General features: G+C 40.6%; 1 protein-coding gene across 6 annotated transcripts in view; it reads right to left on the reverse strand.

The window, feature by feature from the left end:
* sox6.S (SRY-box 6 S homeolog) overlaps positions 1-22,629 on the reverse strand; it is a 229,099-nt gene that overhangs the window by 67,889 nt on the left and 138,581 nt on the right. For 4 of the 6 annotated variants that reach the window (XM_041591131.1, XM_041591130.1, XM_041591133.1 and 1 more), the window contains 3 exons: positions 10,470-10,559; positions 1,762-1,934; positions 360-431 (listed from right to left, as the gene is read on the reverse strand). In XM_041591131.1, coding sequence (XP_041447065.1) covers positions 360-431; positions 1,762-1,934; positions 10,470-10,559 — 335 coding nt within the window. The remainder of the gene's footprint in view (positions 1-359; positions 432-1,761; positions 1,935-10,469; positions 10,560-22,629) is intronic. The other 2 variants (XM_041591132.1, NM_001280658.1) reach the window with 1 other exon arrangement.

The following is a 22,629-nucleotide window of genomic DNA, read 5'->3' on the forward strand; positions in this document are numbered from 1 at the left end:
AGGGACCTTCTACAATAGTATCCCCTGTAACCCAGTAGGGCTGTTGAGGTTGCTGTACCTGCAGGGTAGGGTGACAGATAGGGTGGGAAAGAGAGAGAAGAGATGGGAAAAGAGATACAAATCGAGAACATAGAAAGATTGATAGATGAAATCATCTCCTTGCACTGGGGGTTTACAGAAGCTTTACACTAGGAGGCCAGTGGCAGCTTCCTGTTATGAAGAGCAAGAAGAGAAGTGCAAAGGGAAATAACTCCCAGTGACGCCAAAATGGAATCTAATGGTACCGGCTCCGCTTTCCCATAACTGCAGTCAAGTCTTCACGGATACAATGTAACACCGCAGAGGAACAGGAAACTGACCTGAATTTGTTGCTGCAGGATGTTGATCTTGTGCTGCTGCTGCAGGAGTTGCTGCTGCTGTCTTGCGATCTGCTGGATAAAATGCAGACAGTGAGTTGCAGATTCGCATTTCCTCTAATGCAGCAATCCCTGAGTTGTTTCCAGGAAACCTCTAAAAAAATGTACTCCTCTGTTCTGGGTGTGGGGGGAGAAATTGCAGCAGTGCATAGTGACTATGGAACCTGAAGCAGGTACACGACAGGATTAGCCTGTTATCAACATGTCCTCATTGATACCAGCTGGTTTTTAGTGGGTCCTCCAGTTTCGTATCTAACCCCTTCCTCTTCTGCTGGGACGTGGCTCCTGGCACTACAACTATAATTTGTTTATATCAGCTCCTGATGAATAAAACATGGAAATGTTGAACCTGATGGATTTCATGTCACTGTTTGATATCCATCTGCTTTTAGGGAATGTATTCCATCTTTCAGCATTCCATCTCTCTATATGCAGGAGAATACCACAGATAGCAAGCTCTTGGGGGCATACAGTCTGTTTTTAATCTCTACAACTTTTGCCATGGTTAATACCCTTATTAACCATCTGAATGCCAGAATCATCAAAGTTTTCTCCCTGTCCAATGGGCATGGGGTTTATGTGGGCAGACGGGGCTGATTAAAGTCGTATTACAAATAAGCACCATGTGGCCAATCTAGCGGATTTGATTCGCCGATTGGATGAGCTACATTCTTGCTCCGCTGAGCATGACAACCTAGTTAAAAGTGTCATTTAATTTTCATTTTGAAATATAATTACTGAGGCTTCGCTGTAAGATATCACTCGCCTGCAAATGTGTCAGGATTCATTTGTGCTGCTTTATTCACAAGTGTCAATAGTTAATTACTGGATCGTCAGCGAGGAGCTCAGTGACACTGTGACACCCCCTCTCCGCTGTGCCCTTCCCTCCGTTCCTTTATGTGATTTTCCATTAGGGGATACGGCTTGTGTCCCAATTTGGGGAGAAACATCCGAAGTCATAAAACAGCACAAGTCATAACTTATTAAAATCACCCGAGCGTTCAGCGCCCCCCAGCGCCACCTCCCTCCCACACTCACATTACAGTCAAAAATTAATAATTCTGGCAATAATACCAGTTTCTTTAAAAACGCACATTAATTTGGGGCTGTCTGATGGAGATGGGAAAGGGGGGCCCGACTGCACTCAAACAACTCTTTGTAACAACAGCAAACATCCATTTAAAGGGACACTGCACCTTCACCTTTCTAAAGTCCTCTGTCTATTTCGTTGTTTCACCCATTGTTTTCCACCCCAATATTTGGGGCCACTTTTGCACTGCGGGGGCCGATAGAGCAGTAGGTATCCACCTTACAGATATGTCATTTTATACACCGGGTGCATCACCTGTTCCTGCTGCTGCCGTGCCAGATCCATTTGTTGCCTCTGTTTCTCAATCTGTGAAACTGCCAGTTTCTTCTGTTCATCGTGGGCTGCCAGGAGTTGCTCTCGGAGGCTAATGAGTTGGGTGATCATGGTGGAAAGCTGACACTCTTTCTCCGCTAAACTCTCCGGTGTGCCTGTGGAGGGGGCAAAAGGAAGAACAGTGAGTAGGTGAGACAGTGTCTCCAGGACCCATATACCTTCTCTTCATGCATTTAACTCTCTGCTCTTTAGAAGCAAGTGGATGTGGCCTGACAAAGACGTGTCACTATCGGAGCCCTAACGTCTGTCCCAGAGCAACTATTAGAATTGCAACATCAGAGGAAGAAGTGGGGGTTCATGCAGAAACCCCCTGGATGTGCCAATGTGCTGGGCCGGGGGGAGGTCAGTTGGGCACATCAGACAGGCTGTGATGTCTGCGCTTCTCAGAGCCAGGGTATTATTTCACCGCTCATTGCTATCACCCCCCCACCCCCAGTTGATCTCCTTTTTGCTTTCAAATGTCACAAAAGAAAAAGCTGCAGAAAAGTCAAAGGGCTAAATAAATAAATAAAGTGCAAAACAAGAGAAGAAAGTGACAATCGAGCGCGGGGGCCTCACACATATAAAAGGCACTTTGTGCCGCCGCTCTAACGTCGCATTGTGACCCTGGTCGAGTTTAAAAGTCTTTTAACTGAAAAAGGTCCCCGAATGCATGATAAGATAAAGGCCCCCCTTCTCATACAGAAACCCACCACAAAGCTCTGTATTCTCTCTCAACTCCCTCTGGTTACAACAGCTGAACCAATATGATTAAGTTCTGACACCAGAACACTGACACCCCTTTGTCTCCCATCACATGCCCATTGTTCCATGGCCCATATGTTCATTTTGGTCTTCTTTGTCAATGAGAAGTTTCCTAAATGCCCTAATTGTGCTCCGTGGCACAGAACAGCGGAGCAGAGAACACAGCGAGTGAGCTGAGAGCACAGGCTGCATTGTACAGAGAAGGTGCCGGGAGTTTTCTTTTATTATTGCCTCTCTATTTCTTCCTCTGAATGGGAAACAGCGAGGGGCAAACGTATCCACATACAGACATCAGGTATTATGTGCAAGTGTAACTGCTGCTTGTAAATGGCTGCTTCTGTTCTATGCATTGATGCATCTGACTCCAGAAACTATGTAGCACAAACCGTCTCATTAACAGACCTGGAGGGACCTGATTTCTGCTACATTGTTTCAGGAGAACCAGCAGTGCAGAAAAGGACTCGCTGACACTGCCTTCAATAGCACAGCCTCACACACATCACCACTGACCCACGTCACCAGCATTCATAGTGGGTGCCTGACACTACAATCCTATTACATACCCCTTTATTAGGTTTACTTTTTAGACTAGTATGGGATATGTAAACACAAAGACTGGCAGGGGGCACAAGGCCCATTCCCCTGCTTACTTTAGGAATAGGGGCACAAAGAGAGTCTGGAATTCAAGGGTGTTGGGCCCACCTGTACAAATAACCTCATAAAAAAAAACACATTTCCCAACATAATTCCATGTATTTCTATGGGAGGGAAACAACCCCTGCCATTCTATTGACATCAGAGCGGGTACCTGGCAATACTTCTCCTATAAAAGCAGCAACACATTCAGCAACTCAGAATCAGGTCTGGGCTCAGATCCAGAATAGGTTCTGGTATTTCAGCTACACAGAGGCCCAAACAACCCCCCACAGGCCCAATAAATAGTGACTGTCTATTGCCCACTGAGAATACATATCATAGCACCAGCAATGAGCCAACACAACACAACAGACTATATATATATATATATATATCTATATATATATATATATATATATATATATATATCTATATATATATCTATATATATATATATATATATATATATCTATATCTATATCTATATATATATATATATATATATTGAACTAAACAAATTAACCCAGCACTATCATTATATATATATATATATATATATATATATCTATATATATATATATATATCTATATCTATATATATATATATATATATCTATATCTATATCTATATATATATATATATATAGATATATATATATATATATATATATATAATGATAGTGCTGGGTTAATTTGTTTAGTTCAATATATATATATATATATAGATATATATATATATATATATATATATATTGAACTAAACAAATTAACCCAGCACTATCATTATACAACTTTAAGGAACAATTGGATTAAAGAGAACTTATCTGAATTTGGCAAATAGAGACACTTTTGGTTACATGGTTTGTACAGCCTGGGTGCCAGCCTAAATATAAACCATAAAGTCAATCCAAAAGTGATGGCACTCGCAGGAAAAGAAATTGCAACAATCCAATAAGGTGAAACCATAAAGGTTTATTGTGATCCTACGTTTCGGTTCCTTCTTGGAACCTTTCCCTGACGAAGGTTCCAAGAAGGAACCGAAACGTAGGATCACAATAAACCTTTATGGTTTCAACTTATTGGATTGTTGCAATTTCTTTTCCTGCGAGTGCCGTCACTTTTGGATTGACTATATATATGATCCTTGATAAAGGTCCAAACGTGGACCGAAACGTTGGTATGCACAGTGGAATAAATGATTATTGACCAGTAATATTGGAGTGCTTATCTTCCTTATCGCTCTATATATATATATATCTATATATATATACACAGTGGGTATATGTGTATATATATATATATATATATATATATATATATATATATATATATAAAATAGGGTGAAAATTATTAACCAGTCCCAACCCAACACAGTCGGGTTATGGGATTCCCTATGTAGAGAGGGGGGATGAGTGATTCAGTGATGGGGTTGCTCAGATCTGTGATTGGGTAGGGGTTGCTCAGATCTGTGATTGGGTAGGTTTACATGTTGAATTGGGATTGGTTGGTTTGACAGGGCTGTCCCTCAGAAATGGAATTGCCTGGGTTTGTACAGAACAGGGATATGTTGGATTTGGCCTGATCGTGGGCACAGTAGTTGGTTCCAGATGAGGCTTTCATTAACCAAACAAGGCCTCTATGTCTTGGCCCCAATGCATTGGCCTTCCAAGAAACCAAACCTTCAGGGTCACTCAGTGCATAAAAACATCCCAACAACAAATAGTTCCCTGGGGCATTTATTCTGCCCCCCCCATGGACCCCTAGCATTGTGCAACTAAAGGCAAAACCAAGTGCAGGAAATCTCTCTCTCTCTCGGATTGGGATGAGCCATCACCTTGTATACTATTCCAAGGAACCTTCTCCTGGCCAACTCACGGAAAGACGAAACCAGTCTCTTGACATAAACGTTACAGTTTCAACCACAGGTTTCCCCCCCAGTTCTTAAAACAGAGAAACGTGTGTCGGATTTGGCGCTATTGTCTGAGACACTTTATACTTCGTTCCACCGACACCTCAGGCAACTTCCTGTGATTTTTGGTCACAATGTCTTGTTCTGTTGTCACAACCTGCACAGTCACAACCTGCAAAATCTCCATATTCATTTTATAGGGAATTTCACTATTTTCTTTATTAGCGCCCACTATAACCTGCTCCAATGCCTGCCAACCCCAAACCTGCTTCGGCCCCTCACTCTCTCCCCTTCAGCATTTTCCTGTTAATAAACTTCTGTTTGTGTCGCGTTACAATCTCCCCCCCCCCCTCCAACTTGAATCAAAGGTCTCCAAAATTTCAGGGCAGAAATGTGTTTTTTTTCCCGCCCGTTTCTTATGTGAGGGGCCCTTTGTATAACGGCACCACCTCTGGCTCACGGCTCTGCCAGGTCTCACATAAAACCTGCATTTTCTTCTGGTAATGAAGCCGGCAAAGCCAAACATTTCACTCACAAGTATATACTGTATAAGGTCTCGCTCGCAGTTTAATGCCTTTACATTAGTGCAGACGGCATCGCATTACTGAATATTCCCAAAGCCAAGTGCTCTCTCTTCTATAGATACAATGTGCCACAATATACAAGATTCAGACAACTGTCCACTTTCTTTCCATTTCTATTTATTCTTAAAAACACATTTGGCATAATAGTATAAAATTATATTTTTTTAATACATTTTTACAAAAGAATAAACTTTTTTTTAAATTAAATATTTTTCTAATAAAAATATCATTTTTTTTTAAATAAATCATATTTTTATAAAATGTACTCATGTATAGCTTTTGTTACTTTGTTAGTTTTTGTACTGTTCCTGCGTTATTTGATGTAAAAAAATGTAAAAATAAAAATGAATGCCAGCACTAAAAACACTTAAAAATCTTTTTAATATTAATTTGAAAAATATTTTGTGGATTAAAAGTTCTTGGGAGCCTGAAAATAAACATTTTTCCAGTGTATGTGCCTTGGGCAAGTTCTTTCATCTCCATGCACCAGAGTGTAAGCTCTTTGGGCAAGGTGACTACTGCACACACAATAAACTTAATAAAGAAAATAGAAGATTGTAGTCAGGGGTTATTACACTGTACTAAGGAACATTTTAGGCACAGGTAAAAATAATAAAAATACTACACACTATATATATATATATATGTATATATATATAATGGAATTTTTGTACAGAAATGGAATTTCAATGCATATTCATTTACGATTTGTTCTTTCAAATATTTCCACAAACTAAAAAACATATAAATGAAAAAAAAGATATCCAAAAAAAAGGAGAAAAGAGAGAAAAGGCAGGAGGAGGGGAAGGGAGAAGAGGAAGAAGTCCTAAATCGCTTTCCATTCGGGCAAATGACATACACTCGCCTGCTAAAATAACAAATAAATATTTTTGAATATTTAGAAAATAAATTATATTTTTTTATAATTTAAAAAAAACTTTTTTTTTATATAAAACAAGTTTGCTAGTGACCTGTACGTCTCCTGCATTTAAAAGCACATCGGCCCAGTGAGGGATCGAGGCAGATCGTCCCCTGGCGACAGTTTCAGGATAAAAGAGTTTAAGGGATCGTCTTAATATTTTTTCCAGCCTAATTTCTGCGAATTGGAATTCATCCAGTTTTTTTTTCTTTTTGGAGGGGGGCGCGTGCAGCTGACAGAAGCCTCAGAATGGCAAAGATCGCGATAAGAGAGCAGTTACCTACATGGACTTGGAGCCTGACAGATGCACTTCAGCTGCTGGGTGGATTCAGCATGAGCCAGATTCAGCCCCTTCGCTCCATGGCTCTTGCTGCCTCGTTCAGCGTCTCTCAAATAAACCTCCCTCCGTGTCAGCCAACCTTTATATTCCTATTGCCTGTCCTCTCGCTCACAAACTGAATTATTAACAAAAAAAAACAGCAGGTTTTAGGTTTCCGACCTTTGGGTTTTCTAACTGAATGCAGAACTATTTCCACGGAACTCACGGGCAAAAAGGCTTCGGCTGCTGCTGGTGTAACGGATTCTTTTATAGGAATAAACTTTGCCTGGTGTAACGCAGCCTGACAGTTAGGGGACCAAGCTGCCACTTGCAGTCCATACCACAAACAATGAAAACAATCATTTTTTTGCAGAAAATTCTGCCAGAGTCGGAGTCATTCCTGCGGAAATCAAGTGCATTTTAAGTGTCTGCGCTGATTGTTTAATCAAATGGCTGTGCTCTCACCCAGGCTAATTTGGGCGGCAGATAATATTTTACTTATAAATTAATTGCGCACCTGTTGCGAGAGAGAAAGAGAGACAGTGGCGGCAAAACAAATGTTAATAACCACCAGGGCGCAATTTGAATAAAAAGAGGGGTCTGCCCTTATTACACCCACTGAACAGGCAAGCGAAGGGTACAGGCTTGAAAAGCGAATCTCCAGGGAAGCAAATGGCAACACTGAGTACAGTAACACTTTGTATCCTCCTGATACTGTAAGTACAGTCACACTGATTTCTGTAGCCCTAAGTGACACACAACGATTTGTTCAGCTACTGAAACTACAGTGATACAAGGAGATTTCTCTAGTTAGTGATACAATGAGATTTCTCTAGTTAATGATACAAGGAGATTTCTCTAGTTAGTGATACAATGAGATTTCTCTAGTTAGTGATACAAGGAGATTTCTCTAGTTAGTGATACAAGGAGATTTCTCTAGTTAGTGATACAAGGAGATTTCGCTAGTTAGTGATACAAGGAGATTTCTCTAGTTAATGATACAATGAGATTTCTCTAGTTAGTGATACAATGAGATTTCTCTAGTTAGTGATACAAGGAGATTTCTCTAGTTAGTGATACAAGGAGATTTCTCTAGTTAGTGATACAAGGAGATTTCTCTAGTAAGTGCCCACCATCGGACTGAGAACACTGCCCCCTAGAGGCCCTAGATGAGCACAGAAGAAATCAGGTAAAGATGATTGATTTTCCCTGTAGGTTTAGGAAGAGGGGGAAATATGCCACATTATTGCCCCTGGAAGCCCCTCAATTTCAATCCCCTTATATGTTTCAGGAATATCAGAGAGAATTCCCTATGGAAATACAATGCTTGAGAAAGACTTGGAAAATAAAGTGAGTAGATTCCCTACACCGAGAACACAGGTTTTGAGCCCCCTCCACAAGCACAATTTTAATCTATACATCGCTAAATCTACCTGGCTCGGCTCCACCGAAAATCAAAAGGAGCAACGCAGATGTCAGAATGAGACAAGCTCTTGGGTAACAGGAACAAATAAACAGGCAGAAGTGAGCCATTAAGGCTCGTTGCACCCCAGCCTGTTACACGGGGGAGACACACTGACACCACATGCCAGATTTTCTGATGCCTGAGGCTCGGCCTGTTTTTTACACCTTTTTTAGAGCTCCTTGGGAAGGTAATTAAACCATCAGATTAGCTGATATCTTCATTACAATTTACTTCCTATTAAGACATCATTGTCAACGACTAACGACTGGTACAGCTGCCTTTTCACAGCACGTTAATGAGTCACTTACTAAAGAGTGGAGACAAGGAAAGGGCTGCTCGCTGCATCGAGTATTAAAATAACGGGACAACGGAGACGGCAAAGCGGGGGAATAGCTGGCAATTTTTGGACAGAGCTGTGGCTTAGCCTCATTGGTGCATTCGACAGGGCAGGACAAAGCCAAGGCTCCTATTGGAGGGGATTTCCCTCTCACTTTCTCTTTCGTTTAGTTACAGTGTATCAAATTGTACTATACTGTAAAACTATATGGCAGCTCCTACACCTACATATAAATACAAATATACAGGAATGTTCCGGGCACACAATAAGCAAAGCGCCCTGGATGGGTGCAAAACGCGTAGGGTGGATGAAGATGCAGATTTATATTTTTAACTTTGTATAAATAAAAATATTTTTTAATTGAATTTCTCTGGTCCTGTGGATCCTTGAGTGCCGGTCAGTCCTGCTTCTACCTTTTGCCGTACCGCTCCCTAAAGCTGGGGGTCTGGGGCTGGTGCATCCGGACCACATTTTCTACTCGGTGAGTCATTTATAGTTTATTCTGGAGCACCTTGTTCTCTTCTAACTACTAGAAACACAATAAGCTATACCCTCATACTGTACTGTCTAAGGGAATCAATATGGCACCTCCTCCCATATGTATAAATACAAATATACAGAGAAGGAATTTTCTGGGCACACAATAAGCTATACCCTCATACTGTACTGTCTACGGGAATCAATATGGCACCTCCTCCCATATGTATAAATACAAATATACAGAAAAGAACAGCAGTACTGGACAAATAATGACAATTTCTGTGATTTATTTGAATTCGATACAGGATTATATGCAAATAAACATCCCACAAAAATTCCAGAAACAAAACACACAGACAATATTGGGTCCACAGAGTTACACTCTACTGTGGGGCTCAAGCAGGACTTAATTTAAATCGGAAAAGAAGCTATACATAGAGGTTTGTAGGGATAAGGATGAGGGGGGGGTAGAAGGTTCCTTTCACACTATTACAGAAGAAGAATGCTGAGAAATATGGCAGCAGACAGCATTTGCATGCCCAAGTGTTTATGGCAGACGGAAATGATCCACAATGCTTGCGGTAACTACATTATTTTTTATGCTAATTGCAGCTGCAGCTAATTTGCATGCTAATCTTCAGCACAAAAACTCTTTAAACAGGAGTAAAATATGACAGCTGCAGCGAGGCAAAGGGCTCTGTACGCTACAAATTACAATTTAAATCTATGTACAGAGGCACTTAATTCTGCGGCACCCTGAAACCAGTCTTCCTACCCCTTGTGACACAGTGAAGGGGAAAACATTACTGTGGAGGTGGTAGCTAGGATAATGGGAGGGGGGGCAGTGAAGGTGAATGAAACAACTGCTCTGTGGAACCCAACTTAAGGGCAAATTTAATTCTTTCCACAATGAAATAGGTAAAAGCAACACTGCAAGCCCACCCATGCACAAGCTGCACCCCAATTACAAACTAGTCCAAAACTTTGCTCCTCTGTGAACAATTATTCTGTGATGCCAAGAAAAACTTTTGCAATTAAATTCAATAAAATGGACATCTCCAGCCTGGACCGAAACAGGCACGATACCCGTTATTTCCACCACACAAGTGATGTCATTTGCACACAGCTGCAACAGCCAAAAAGGTGCCTCTTATTATATTGGAATTCTAGGGGGGAAAAACTTAATTACAGACTCTTTAAAAGGAGATTCCAATAAATGAATAACGCAGAGCCGTACCTTTAATCTCCCAGAGAAGCTCACTCGTGTTCAGCCGATCCATTTTGTCTTTCCAGTCTTTGGAGAGAATTTTCTCCACACAAGTAGAATCTGTTGGGGAAAAGGAAAACTGGGGTGAGTGTTTGGAGCCACACAAAAAGCTCGAATGTCAATAGCTACAATATCATTCCTTATTATGCATATATAACCCATTCCAAATTGGATTGTAAGGGCGTATTGGGTTGATGCTCATCACTGTGACACCAAGACTTATTTAAAACTTTCATCCCAATTAATTTTTTCAAAATGTTTAAATTTTTTTAGCAGATTCTGCTCAAAAAATGTAGCTCCATTGGTTGTTGAGTTGGGGGCCTCTTAACCCCCATAGAAGACCACCGTTTCCAAATTTATTCAGGGATCTTTTGCGAGTCAGGAGTTTTGGTGGCTCCGAAGGACGTGCCCCTGTAATACAGTTCCCTTAATAGATTGGAACTTGTTTGAAGAAGTAGGAAGCCTGGTTGTTCCACTGTTAACAGCCAAGTGATGATGTATGAAGCCAACGTATGAAACTGAAATCTGACCATACATATCAAGTTTTGTTTTGATAATAATCTTTAATTGGTAGAAAGAGACAGTAGTCGGGTCAAGGATATGTATAAATTCAAGTCATTGGAGCATCTCTCTTGTTTCTAACAGTCTTGCTCCAGGGACTGACTTCATTTTAGGATCTGGTTTATGTTGGAAGGTCAAAGTTTGAACTTACTAAGATCATAAAGAACCTGAAAGTTAAACAGCAAATTCCTTCCCCACAATTCATCATGAAAACATGTGGATAGCCTTCTCTCTGTTATCATGTGTCCATCTCTGACCTCTGCTTCTTAACACCCATAGGTCAGTGTGAAATTGCTCCCAACTCACTTCCTGGCTGATAAATGAAAGGGAACTTCTGCAGCCAGTCCCTTTAACTATCATGTTGGTATTTATATTGAAATGTATGGGAGCTTCTCTAGGCCAGGGGTCAGCAAAATCAGCCCCCTGCTGCTCCTAATTCCATAATTGACTTGGCTTGTTGAATCTCCATGAGCCACAAGGCCTGCAGAATGTGCTGGTGAGAGAGAGAGAGAGAGAGAGAGAGAGAGAGAGAGAGAGAGAGAGAGAGAGAGAGAGAGAGATGAAATAGAGGTAGAGACTAATCTGGTTAGCCACCGTTGGTTACGCCTCTGTAGGTTCAGCCAGATATAAATCTTGGAATCAGAAAGCAGCCCACTCACTGGAACAGGCCCAGGTAATGTAGAGCAATCACCGAGTATTATGTCATGTCTATATTTGCCAAGGCTGTCCTAATTGAGTGGGCAAATTTACATTGGTCACAGACAAAATCATATGCACAGTCAGCAAATTGGTCGTGGTAGATCCGCGGAATTTCAGATCCCTATGCGGAGACCATAGAACAGAAAAAGGCAGAAAATGTTTGTTGGTTCTGGACAAAACAGGAAACATTAATACAACTAAGAGGGGGAAAGTTGTAGCAGAAACAACACACTGCCAAAAAGCCATGATTGGGAGACTTTTTTCTTCTTGTTCTATGAGGTGTCGCCAGAGGATTAACAATGGCATGAATGTGCAGCGTTGCACTTAGCATGACGTGATTGCCAAAGTATTCATTTTTTACAGCGGGAAAAAAACATAAATATGAGTTATTCTGTCACATTTTGGCTATTCCAGTCTCCACAAATTCCCCAAATTCCCTGCGTTTTTCAAGAATATACCGCTGCTAATAATCCACTTATCCGAAACATACAGTCAATAAAAAAATACCTTTTCTGATTCAATTACATCTCTAGATATAGGTGCTGCAAGAGGCATTGTTATAACACCGCAATACAACCATAGAGTGTTGAGGATAATGAGGCCACGGGGATAGCAAACAAAATGACACACATCTGGAACCGCTTACAAAGTTTATGGAGATGACGGCACAAGTATCCAAAGGCACCAACACTTGGGTGGAATTCTTATATTTCAATTACTTTTCGATTTTTATTTAAGTTGATGCTGAAGATCTGCTTGGAGTTGAGGAACAAAAGGTTTCAGGTCAACACATGACTTCCTGAAGGTCACAAGAAACTCAGATACACAAGGTCATCAGATGGTGGCCTCATTAAGACCTCAAGGGCATAAACAAGGAACTTGAAGTTCAGAAGCGTGGAAATGGGATCTTGTAGGTCTAAAGTCTCTATGTCACGATTTTGTATTGAATGATCCAAGAAAAGCCCTTATGAAGATGAAACTAAATGAAGGACCTCCAGGAAAACTTCACATTGTGCAGAAGGTCAAAGGCAGAAGCTGCATCTAGGTTGCTTCTTGGTGTTGGACCCGGTTAGAGCTGAGACAAAATGAAAATGAGCCGAGCACTTTACCCAGCACCGCTGATTACTGTTTTGAGACTGCAGGCCGTATTTGCCGCCACAGAATGACTAAGTAGGTTATAATTGCAACACATTTGCACCAGTTTCCCTCGAAAGACAACACAGCTTGGAAATGTTTTTTGGTAATATTTCAGCAGAAAAGGCAATTTATTTAGTAATTATATCTTTCAGCAAGTGAAGGGAAATTAAGGAGCTGTAACTTGTTATGGCGGGTATCAAAATACTTGTCATGCAATAAAACAAAGAATCTAATTCTAACAATTAGGAGCATATATTACTTTATTGGCTTTGGCCCGATAACAGAAGATTCCTCCCATAACCACCAATTACCAATACAACATTATAATTTGTCCTTTAAAGGGAGAGCATCATCTAATAGGGAGGAGGCATCTCTCTCTCGAAAACACTTAAATATTGGCTTCAGGCATCTCATTTAGTCATGAATTTAACACTGTCAGCTATTGAGCACAAACTCTCTGTGACACGGAAATCCCGATATATAAAAAACAACAAAAGTCAATGTTACATTCAATTTCTTTAATTTTTCTCTCAAATTTTATTTTATTTTGATACTATCTGAAAAAAATTCAGAAACAAAAGGAAACACAATTGTGAATTGCCATATTTTAATCACATCTTATATATAATTATAAATCTAAAACTTAGATATTTATTATTTCATCATGATAAAATGATTTATCAACGTAAAATAAGCATTTGTTATGAAATATTGTATTAATAGGAAAAACAAAAATGGATAATATAATATAATAAATATAACAATTTGTTTAAAAAGAAGACAGAGAGGGATAGGTTGCAGATTTAGACTAAATGGATGAGGGTATCGATAACCCCCCCTAAAAAAATTATAATCTTGTCCCTAAATGACCCTCAAACCCAGTCTGCTTGTCCCTGTTGAACTAGGAAGTGCATATTCATGGCCTGGGTCAGAAAGCCCTAAAAACAAGAATAAAAAAAAATATTTTTAAAGAAAAAAATGGCTAATTTGTGATATACAAACCAAAAGAATGTCATATGATATATATATTTATCTTAAAACTAAAACCATTCAGTGGTTATAAAGAAATGAGACAAAGACTGCGCACTTCTCCTCCCCTGATGCTATGTAGCTTTAAGTACAAGAGGCGTGTTCTTTGTTAAACAGCCCCCCACCTCCTTGTTAGTATAAATCTTTGGAGGGCAGCAGCTACAAAGGATGAGGAACAGGGGTAGGAGTGATTCCTACACTGTAACCAGGGGGATCAATCAGTTGAGGAATGGAAGGAATCTGAATTGATAGGAATGATACGATAATGAGGCATCACCTAACACAAAGCAGCCACCATATAAAGACCCTGTACCAGAACCTGCAAGGCAGTGATTCCCCAGGGCAATAATTGCTTAAAGATTAGGGACTATCTATAAGAAAAAGCTTGGGGTTCTTAAATCAGTGGCAGGTGAGAGGACAAAGAAAATGGTGAGAATTGAGGACACTGACCATTTGCTCTACTACAGTAGATGCACCTCAAAGACCAACTTGATGGTCAGTAGGGTGAGATTTGAGGTGTATTTGTTAACTAGCAAGTTTTGAAAACTATGAGTATGACTATTGAGCCATCACTTACTGTATGTGTACTGTGTGTCCTGAACAAAAGTCGGACCATCAAAGAGGAGCCCTTGTCCAAGAACCTTCAAGTGAGGTTTCAACTAAAAATGTTGACAACCATAGTTCTATATAAAACATGTTATGATTTTTTGAGGGTTCAGGCCCAAAGTAGTCTCATGGGGCTTTGGTACCTAAGGCAAGTGTGTCAATCTGCACCTACTTCCAACCCTACAGTCCAGTCAATGCATTAACCTCTGTTTGGAAGAGTTAGTGGTTCCAAAATTGCAGGGTTGGGAGCTCTGGAGGGCTTGAAACTATGACAAGAAGGGTATTAAAAATGAGAAATGGGGAGATTCGCCATTTACTTTTCTATTTAAATCTTAAAGTCCTTTTTAAAGGTCAGTTAGGGTGAGATCTATGGTGATTATGTATTTTCTGTTCTAGATATTTACAGAAGCATGTCTGAATCACTGATGCATCAATATTTCCCTAAAGCTGTTCCCATATTATAAGATAAGGGGCCATGACCAAAGGTTAGGCATTCAAAGGGGCCATGGCCAAAGGTTGGTCATTCTAGTGGGGCTTGACAACTACTGTAAGACCATGGTTCACAAACAGATGGGCTGGGACCCCAGCTTGGAGCAGTGACAGGAGGGACTTAGCTTGAAGGAGTGTTGGTAAGAAGTGGGGAGAATCGGCTACTAGATAAATCTAAGTTTATTCTATCAGTTATTTAGAATGAGGTCAGAGGTGAATTTGTATTTCTTTACTTAAATATTCTTGAAATTATGAGTGAATTGATGAAACATTTATAATTTCCTATATCTGACCTAAAGAGTCCTTAAACAAAAGATGGATCTCCTTAGGAGGCCCAGGACAATGGTTTGACCTTCAAGAAAAGCTTGAACTCCTAATCTATATGAAAAGTCCTCTGAATTTTTTATGGTTCAAGCCCAGAGCCAGGGGGTTTGAAACCCAAGGCAAGCCAGTCTTCTCCTCTTTTCTCCATACAGGGGTTAATACATTGGTTGGATTGTAGTGATGGAATTAGTGGAAGCACAAACCAACTAAAGACTATGGATGAGGAGAAGCAAGAACCTGGTTGGATGATACATCTCTCAGATAGTGTGCTCATGATGAACCTTGGTTGTAACTAGAGTTGGATGTGACTGCTACTAAACTGGAGAATGTCCGAGTAGGTGCAAATCTACGGTTCTCTGGTGGGCCCTAGAAAGCACAGTCCAATACTCATTTTTAATAGGTATTCACCTAGACTGGATCCCAGGACACTCTGAATGTTTTGTTCCACAATCTGGGAGTCTACTATATACTGTACAAGGATCCTTTGAGGAGGCGGGAGAAAACCCTTGGTACAGTAAAGCCCTAAACAATGAATGGCACGGAATTAAATACATTGAGAGAACTTGGAATTTACTTGCTGGAATTGCATTTCATTTTCTGTATTTCTTGGCCTTTAACACCATGTTTTGTGAGGGCGGTTCTCCAGATACAACAGGGGGCCAATTTTAACTTTAGAGAAAAAGAATAAATGTCACCAACATGGGGGTCCCTTCCCTGCTGAACTGGGATCATAACAGATATTAACTATTCCGAGAGGCGATGGGGACAAGTGGCAAAATGACCGCTGATTTTCCAACCACTCTCCCCCCACAAAGTGACGGCTCAGCAGAGCTACAAATTATTTTTAATTTGCTTAAATATTGTCATTATGCCCTTTAAAAGGCAGCAATAAGGGAAGGATTCCTGCCACATGAGCTTTGTGTTTTCTCGTGGCTGAGTCGCATATAAATGCGGAACCTTAATGCAAGTGTGTCGCGAGGCAACTTCAAAGTCCCTAGTGTCAAATCTTATTATTTCAAATCAGCTTTGACTTTTTAAGACTTAATAAACTGCCGGGATATGGCAGACATATTTATAACAAGCGTATCAATGAAAATAATGATCTGGGCCCAATGCGCTCACTGCCTAATGACTAAACTGTTTCTGTGTTAACAGGAGGCACCGCAAACTCATTCCAAACCTAAACTGGGGGGAGACACAAAGTCAAATAGTGAAGATAGGACTGTACCATAGTTTGTTATTGGAGGGCTCCACTCTCTTGTCCATGAGTGGTAGATATATATATGAACTGTATAACAGTGTGTCTACGGCACATTTGGGAACATCAAGGAACCCTAGAACCTCATTGTACATTGTCCTTTCCCTGATTAATTTGCCTGTTTGCACATTGCAGGTAATACAGAGGCTTGATGGCTTTTCAAGAGAAGCTTATTGAGACTAATCAGCAATTAAATGAAAGTTATTAATAATGAATCTGCTGCGTATTTACCTTTCAGTACTCTCCCACAATTCAAATAACTAACCATAAGTTATTAAATGGCAATTTATTCTGATTAGACAATTTGAAAATTTCATGAAATATTTACATACACACAATACTGTGGGTGCATGTGTAATGTTGGCCTCATCTGTGTGACATCCAGCAACAAAAAACAAATCATTTATTTTAGGGGCAACCGCTCATTAGAATTTATTAGCCACAAGTTACCAATTTAGCTCCAATGAGCAGAACAGACTGAATTGTCTCAACTCTAAATACAAAACCAGTATGGCTAGTAATTTCCCATAATTATATATATATTATGTAATTATATGACCTGGGTGCTCTAGTGAAAAAATTATAGATAGATACTCCAAAGTACTGGCACTAACATGATTTTCAAAAAAGAGGAAAAAATCGATTTAGTGAATGAACAAAAGGTTTATTATGCCGACATTTTGGTTCCGCACAGGAACCTTTCTATATATGGTATATATATACATATATATATATATACATATATATATATATATATATATATATATATATATACAAATATATATATATATATGTGTATATAATTATTATAATTAATATTAACATGTATTTATAAATGGTGCCTAAAGTAACAGTGGGATAATAGTCTCTGGGAAGGGAGTGTGGCTGTGAGATAGCAAATATAGTAGGGAGAAATGGTGCCTAAAATAGCAGTGGGATAATAGTCTCTGGGAAGGAAATGTGACTTTTGGATAGCAGGTATAGTAGGGAGAGATGGTGCCTAAAGTAGCAGTGGGGATAATAGTCTCTGGGAAGGGAGAGTGACTGTGGGATAGCAGGTATAGTAGGGAGAGATTGCGCCTATAGTAATAGTGGAATAATAGTCTCTGGGAAGGGAGTGTGACTGTGGGATAGCAGGTATGGGGGGGCGGCATGTTGCCTATAGTAGCAGTGAGATAATAGTCTCTGGGAAGGGAGTGTGACAGTGGGATAGCAGGTATGGGGGGGGGAGATGGTGCCTATAGTACAGTGGGATAAAAGTCTCTGGGAAGGGAGTGTGACTGTGGGATAGCAGGTATAGTAGGGAGACGTGGTGCCTATAGTAGCAGTGGGGATAATAGTCTCTGGGAAGGGAGTGTGACTGTGGGATAGCAGGTATGGGGGGGGGCATGGTGCCTATAGTAGCAGTGAGATAATAGTCTCTGGGAAGGGAGTGTGACAGTGGGATAGCAGGTATGGGGGGGGAGATGGTGCCTATAGTAACAGTGGAATAATAGTCTCTGGGAAGGGAGTGTGACTGTAGGATAGCAGGTATAGTAGGGAGAGATGATGCCTATTGTAGCAGTGGGCATAATAGTGTCTGGGAAGGGAGTGTGATTGTGGGATAGCAGGTATAGTAGGGAGAGATGTTGCCTACAGTAACAGTGGGATAATAGTCACTAGGAATGGAGTGTGACTGTGGGATAGCAGGTATAGTAGGGAGAGATGGTGCTTATAGTAACAGTGGGATAATAGTTTCTGGGAAGGGACTGGTGGGGTTATTTAGCTAGAGGTCACGTAACGGGCACATACATATATTAGTGGAATAATTGTAGATTTTCTTATATATATAATTCTCCTAAAGTAATTGTCGTGGAACAGTTATTTTGAAGGGCAACACAATTCTGGATCCCACCCTATTTATAGACAATAAGGAGGGACCTTCTGTGTTTCCCAAGAGCAGGGCATGGTATACACAGATGCTCCGTGGGACAGTAAAAACCTGGAATTTAGAGAATCTTGTGCCAGTTAAATCACTTGCTGCTGTAATCACACTCCACCCCCTCAATGGCATTGGTCCAGTCCATCTTCTTTCTTATTTGACCCTTTCGTAACATAAAATTATTTGTAACTTTGTTTCCTTCAACATTTACAAAAAACCTGCTCATCGTCATCTGTCTGTCTAATAATCCACTAGTCACACAGACTGGGTAAAATGTGTCTGACTGATACACTTTCCTCTTGTCTCTGTCCCTATATATTAGGTCCAATACTACCAATCCCTATTTCTGTATGGAAATGAGAGCAGAGCAGGCAGTAACCCTGCCAACACTTTCCTCTTGTCTTTGTCCCTATATATTAGGTACCTATCTAGTGCTACCAATCCCTTTTTCTGTAGGGAAATGAGAGCAGAGCAGGCAGTAACCCTTCCAAAACTTTCCTCTTGTCTGTGTCCCTATATATTAGGTACCTATCTAGTGCTACCAATCCCTATTTCTGTAGGGAAATGAGAGCAGAGAAGGCAGTAACCCTTCCAAAACTTTCAAGGGTTCTGCGCCACTGACTCCCAATTAGGGTTGCCACCTGGCCGGTATTTTACGGCCTGGCCGGTAAAAATGATGGTTGATCCCAATGTTATTAATAGGATAAAAGAAAGATAAATATATAGGAAGGGCGGTATTTTTTTCCAGAAAAGGTGGCAAACCTACTCCCAATACACAAACATACAAGTGGGTGGCATTTATTTATGGAAGAGATTTCACTTCATTGCCGTTTAATTAAAGTTACAGGGAGTGATCGGATCAGGGGACCAGTGCAGCCCCCCCCTTCCTTTCAGAATTGGACCCAATAGCCCATTCATTTACATTAATTGAAACTGAATATTAAAGATAGAGTCAGGGGAACTATGTGCTCTTCACATTCAGCTCTTTCAGTGGAGGCGATCCCAGTCTGGGCCCCACCCAATGAGCCTACCCCTGCCTGGTTCCACAGAGGAGGAGAGAGAGACAGATTAACCCCACAGTCCCCCCAAATTGTTTCATCCACTGACTCCAAAAACTGTTTCTTCCCAGACTCAACTATAATGATTCCTTCCTTCAATTACAACTGTTATATTGGGCCCCAACCTGTGCCGGGGGCCTGAGCCAAAACATGTGGCAAGCATGAGTCAGCCTCACACAACCCATGTGCCCCTATATACTCCTGCACCCCCAAACTTTGGGGATAATGATCTGTATCTAACACATATATTGATATTGTACATCAGTCAGGGACCCCATTGACCCCTCTATGCTCCTGCACCCCCAAACCTTGGGGATAATGATCTGTATCTGACACATACTGTATATTGATATTGTACATCAGTCAGGAACCCCACTGGTCCCTCTATACTTCTGCACCCCCAAACCTTGGGGATAATGATCTGTATCTCACACATATATTGATATTGTACATCAGTCAGGAACCTCACTGGCCCCTCTATACTCTTGCACCCTCAAACCTTGGGGGACAATGATCTGTATCTTACACATACTGTATACTGATATTGTACATGAGTCAGGAACCCCACTGGCCCCTCTATACTCCTGCACCCCCAAACCCTGGAGATAGTGATCTGTATCTCACACATATATTGATATTGTACATCAGTGGGGATAAGGCTGAAGGCGGGGTATTATATAATTCATGGTGTGGTCAATGATGAAGGAAGAGGTGATGGCAGAAAGCAGAATTAAAGGGAACATATACAGTAAGGTTGATGTTAAGTGCAAGCTCTCTGTGCCAGACACAGTTAAGCAGAGACATTTCTGAGGCTAAGCTGCATTTAACAACTCGCAGACGACTGCTGAATCCTTAAAAAATACCTTTAAGCGTGAAATATTCAGTATGTGAAGAAAATGTTTACATAGAAAATGAGAATATGGAGAAAAAGTGAAATAGTCGACTTTATTGTGAGAATGAGTGAGTGGGGGCGCAACCAACTCTTTTGGGGTCGATTACCTCTAAATAGATTTGGAGCAATAAATCAGGGCAGTTGCAGGCGAGGAGCTAAAGTGAAACACATGTTACTTTATGGCATAAAAGGCCAGTGATGGAGCTCAAATGTTATGAATTGAACCCAAGATTTGTTTTAAAAAGCATTTTCTGTCGCTACAAAGGTGATTTACTGTATATCATACAGAAGCCCCGCCCGTCTATGACAAATGAGGCGATTCGGCAGAGGGAAGCGTGTTTTTGGGCAAGTTTCTACTTTTGGCCCATTTTTTCTGTTAATTTGCATTTTTAATAATAATAATAATAGTGAATTGACTCTGTGTGTTGGAACGGGGGGGGGCAGAGAGAGAAAATTTAAGTATATTTCCTTTGTCCTGTTGCAAGTTAACCATTTGATTGGCACCAGCTCAGGTATATGGTATGTGGACCTACTCTTTCCAAGTGTAAATATTTGCCTTCTCGCAGCTCGGACAGGGGAAATACCCAAAACATAAACGGACAGCAAAAAAACTGCTTGGGCACAGCACCCAGATATGTGAGAAAATCTTTGTCTGATATTTTGGGGTCACTGTGTTGCTTTCTTTATCTCCTTAGGCTTTATTTGTATCTCAGAATGTGCTGAGTAATTTCTCCTTCTGTAGAATATACACTTCTCCTTTGCTATGCTTACTGTCCCTAGTAACTAGGCATTTTATGGCATGTCAGAGTGATGTACAAAGGGCATGAGTTGGGTGACGAGTACCAGTGCATCTCCTGTGGTCACCAGCCAAGGACAATGTCCCTCAGCCCTTCCTTATTTTCACCATAACCTCAGTATGGAAGTATTTGGGGGCTAATTATAGAAAATTGTAGAATCCTTCATAGCTTCCCAAGACTGATTCCATGTAAAATATCCCAGAAAGCACAGCAGGATAAATACAGGGCCAGTTCCATGTATAATTCCCCAGAACACACGGCAGGATAAATACAGAGGCAATTCCATGTATAATACCCTAGAACACACAACAGGATAGATACAGTGCCAATTCCATGTATAATACCACAGAAAATATGGCAGGATAATTACAGGGCCAGTTTCATGCATAATAACCCAGACCACACAACATGATAAATACAGGGCCAGTTTCATGTATAATAACCCAGACCACACAGCAGGATAAATACTGTGCGAATTCCATGTATGATAGCCCAGAACATATGGCAGGATAAATACAGGGCCAGTTCCATGTATAATACCTCAAACCACACAGCAGGGTAAATACCTGGCCAATTCCATGTATAATAACCCAGAACACACAGCAGGATAAATATAGTGCCAGTTCCATGTATAATACTGCAGAACCAACAGTAGGATAAATACAGGGCCAATTTCATATATAATACCCTAGACCACACAGCAGGATAAATACAGGGCCAATTCCATGTATAATACCCCAGAACACACAGCAGGATAAAAACAGGGACAATACTATGTATACCCCAGAACACACAGCAGGATAAATACAGTGCCAATTCCATGTAGAATACCCCAGACCAAACAGCAGGATAAATACAGTGCCAATTCCACATATAATACCCCAGAACACAGAGCAGGATAAATACAGGGCCAATTCCACATATAATACCCCAGAAAACACGGCAGGGTAAATACAGTGCCAATTCCAAGTATAATACCCCAGAACACACAGCAGGATAAATACAGGGCCAATTCCATGTATAATACCCCAGAACACACAGCAGGATAAATACAGTGCTAGTTTTATGTATAATACTGCAGAACCAACAGTAGGATAAATACAGGGCCAATTCCATATATAATACCCTAGAACACACAGCAGGATAAATACAGGGCCAATTCAATGTATAATACCCCAGAACACACAGCAGTATAAAAACAGGGACAATACTTTGTATACCCCAGAACACACAGCAGGATAAATACAGTGCCAATTCCATGTAGAATACCCCAGACCAAACAGCAGGATAAATACAGTCCCAATTCCACGTATAATACCCCAGAACACAGAGCAGGATAAATACAGGGCCAATGCCACA

This window comes from Xenopus laevis, chromosome 4S (assembly GCF_017654675.1).
Source record: "Xenopus laevis strain J_2021 chromosome 4S, Xenopus_laevis_v10.1, whole genome shotgun sequence".
Taxonomy (NCBI): Eukaryota; Metazoa; Chordata; class Amphibia; order Anura; family Pipidae; genus Xenopus; species Xenopus laevis.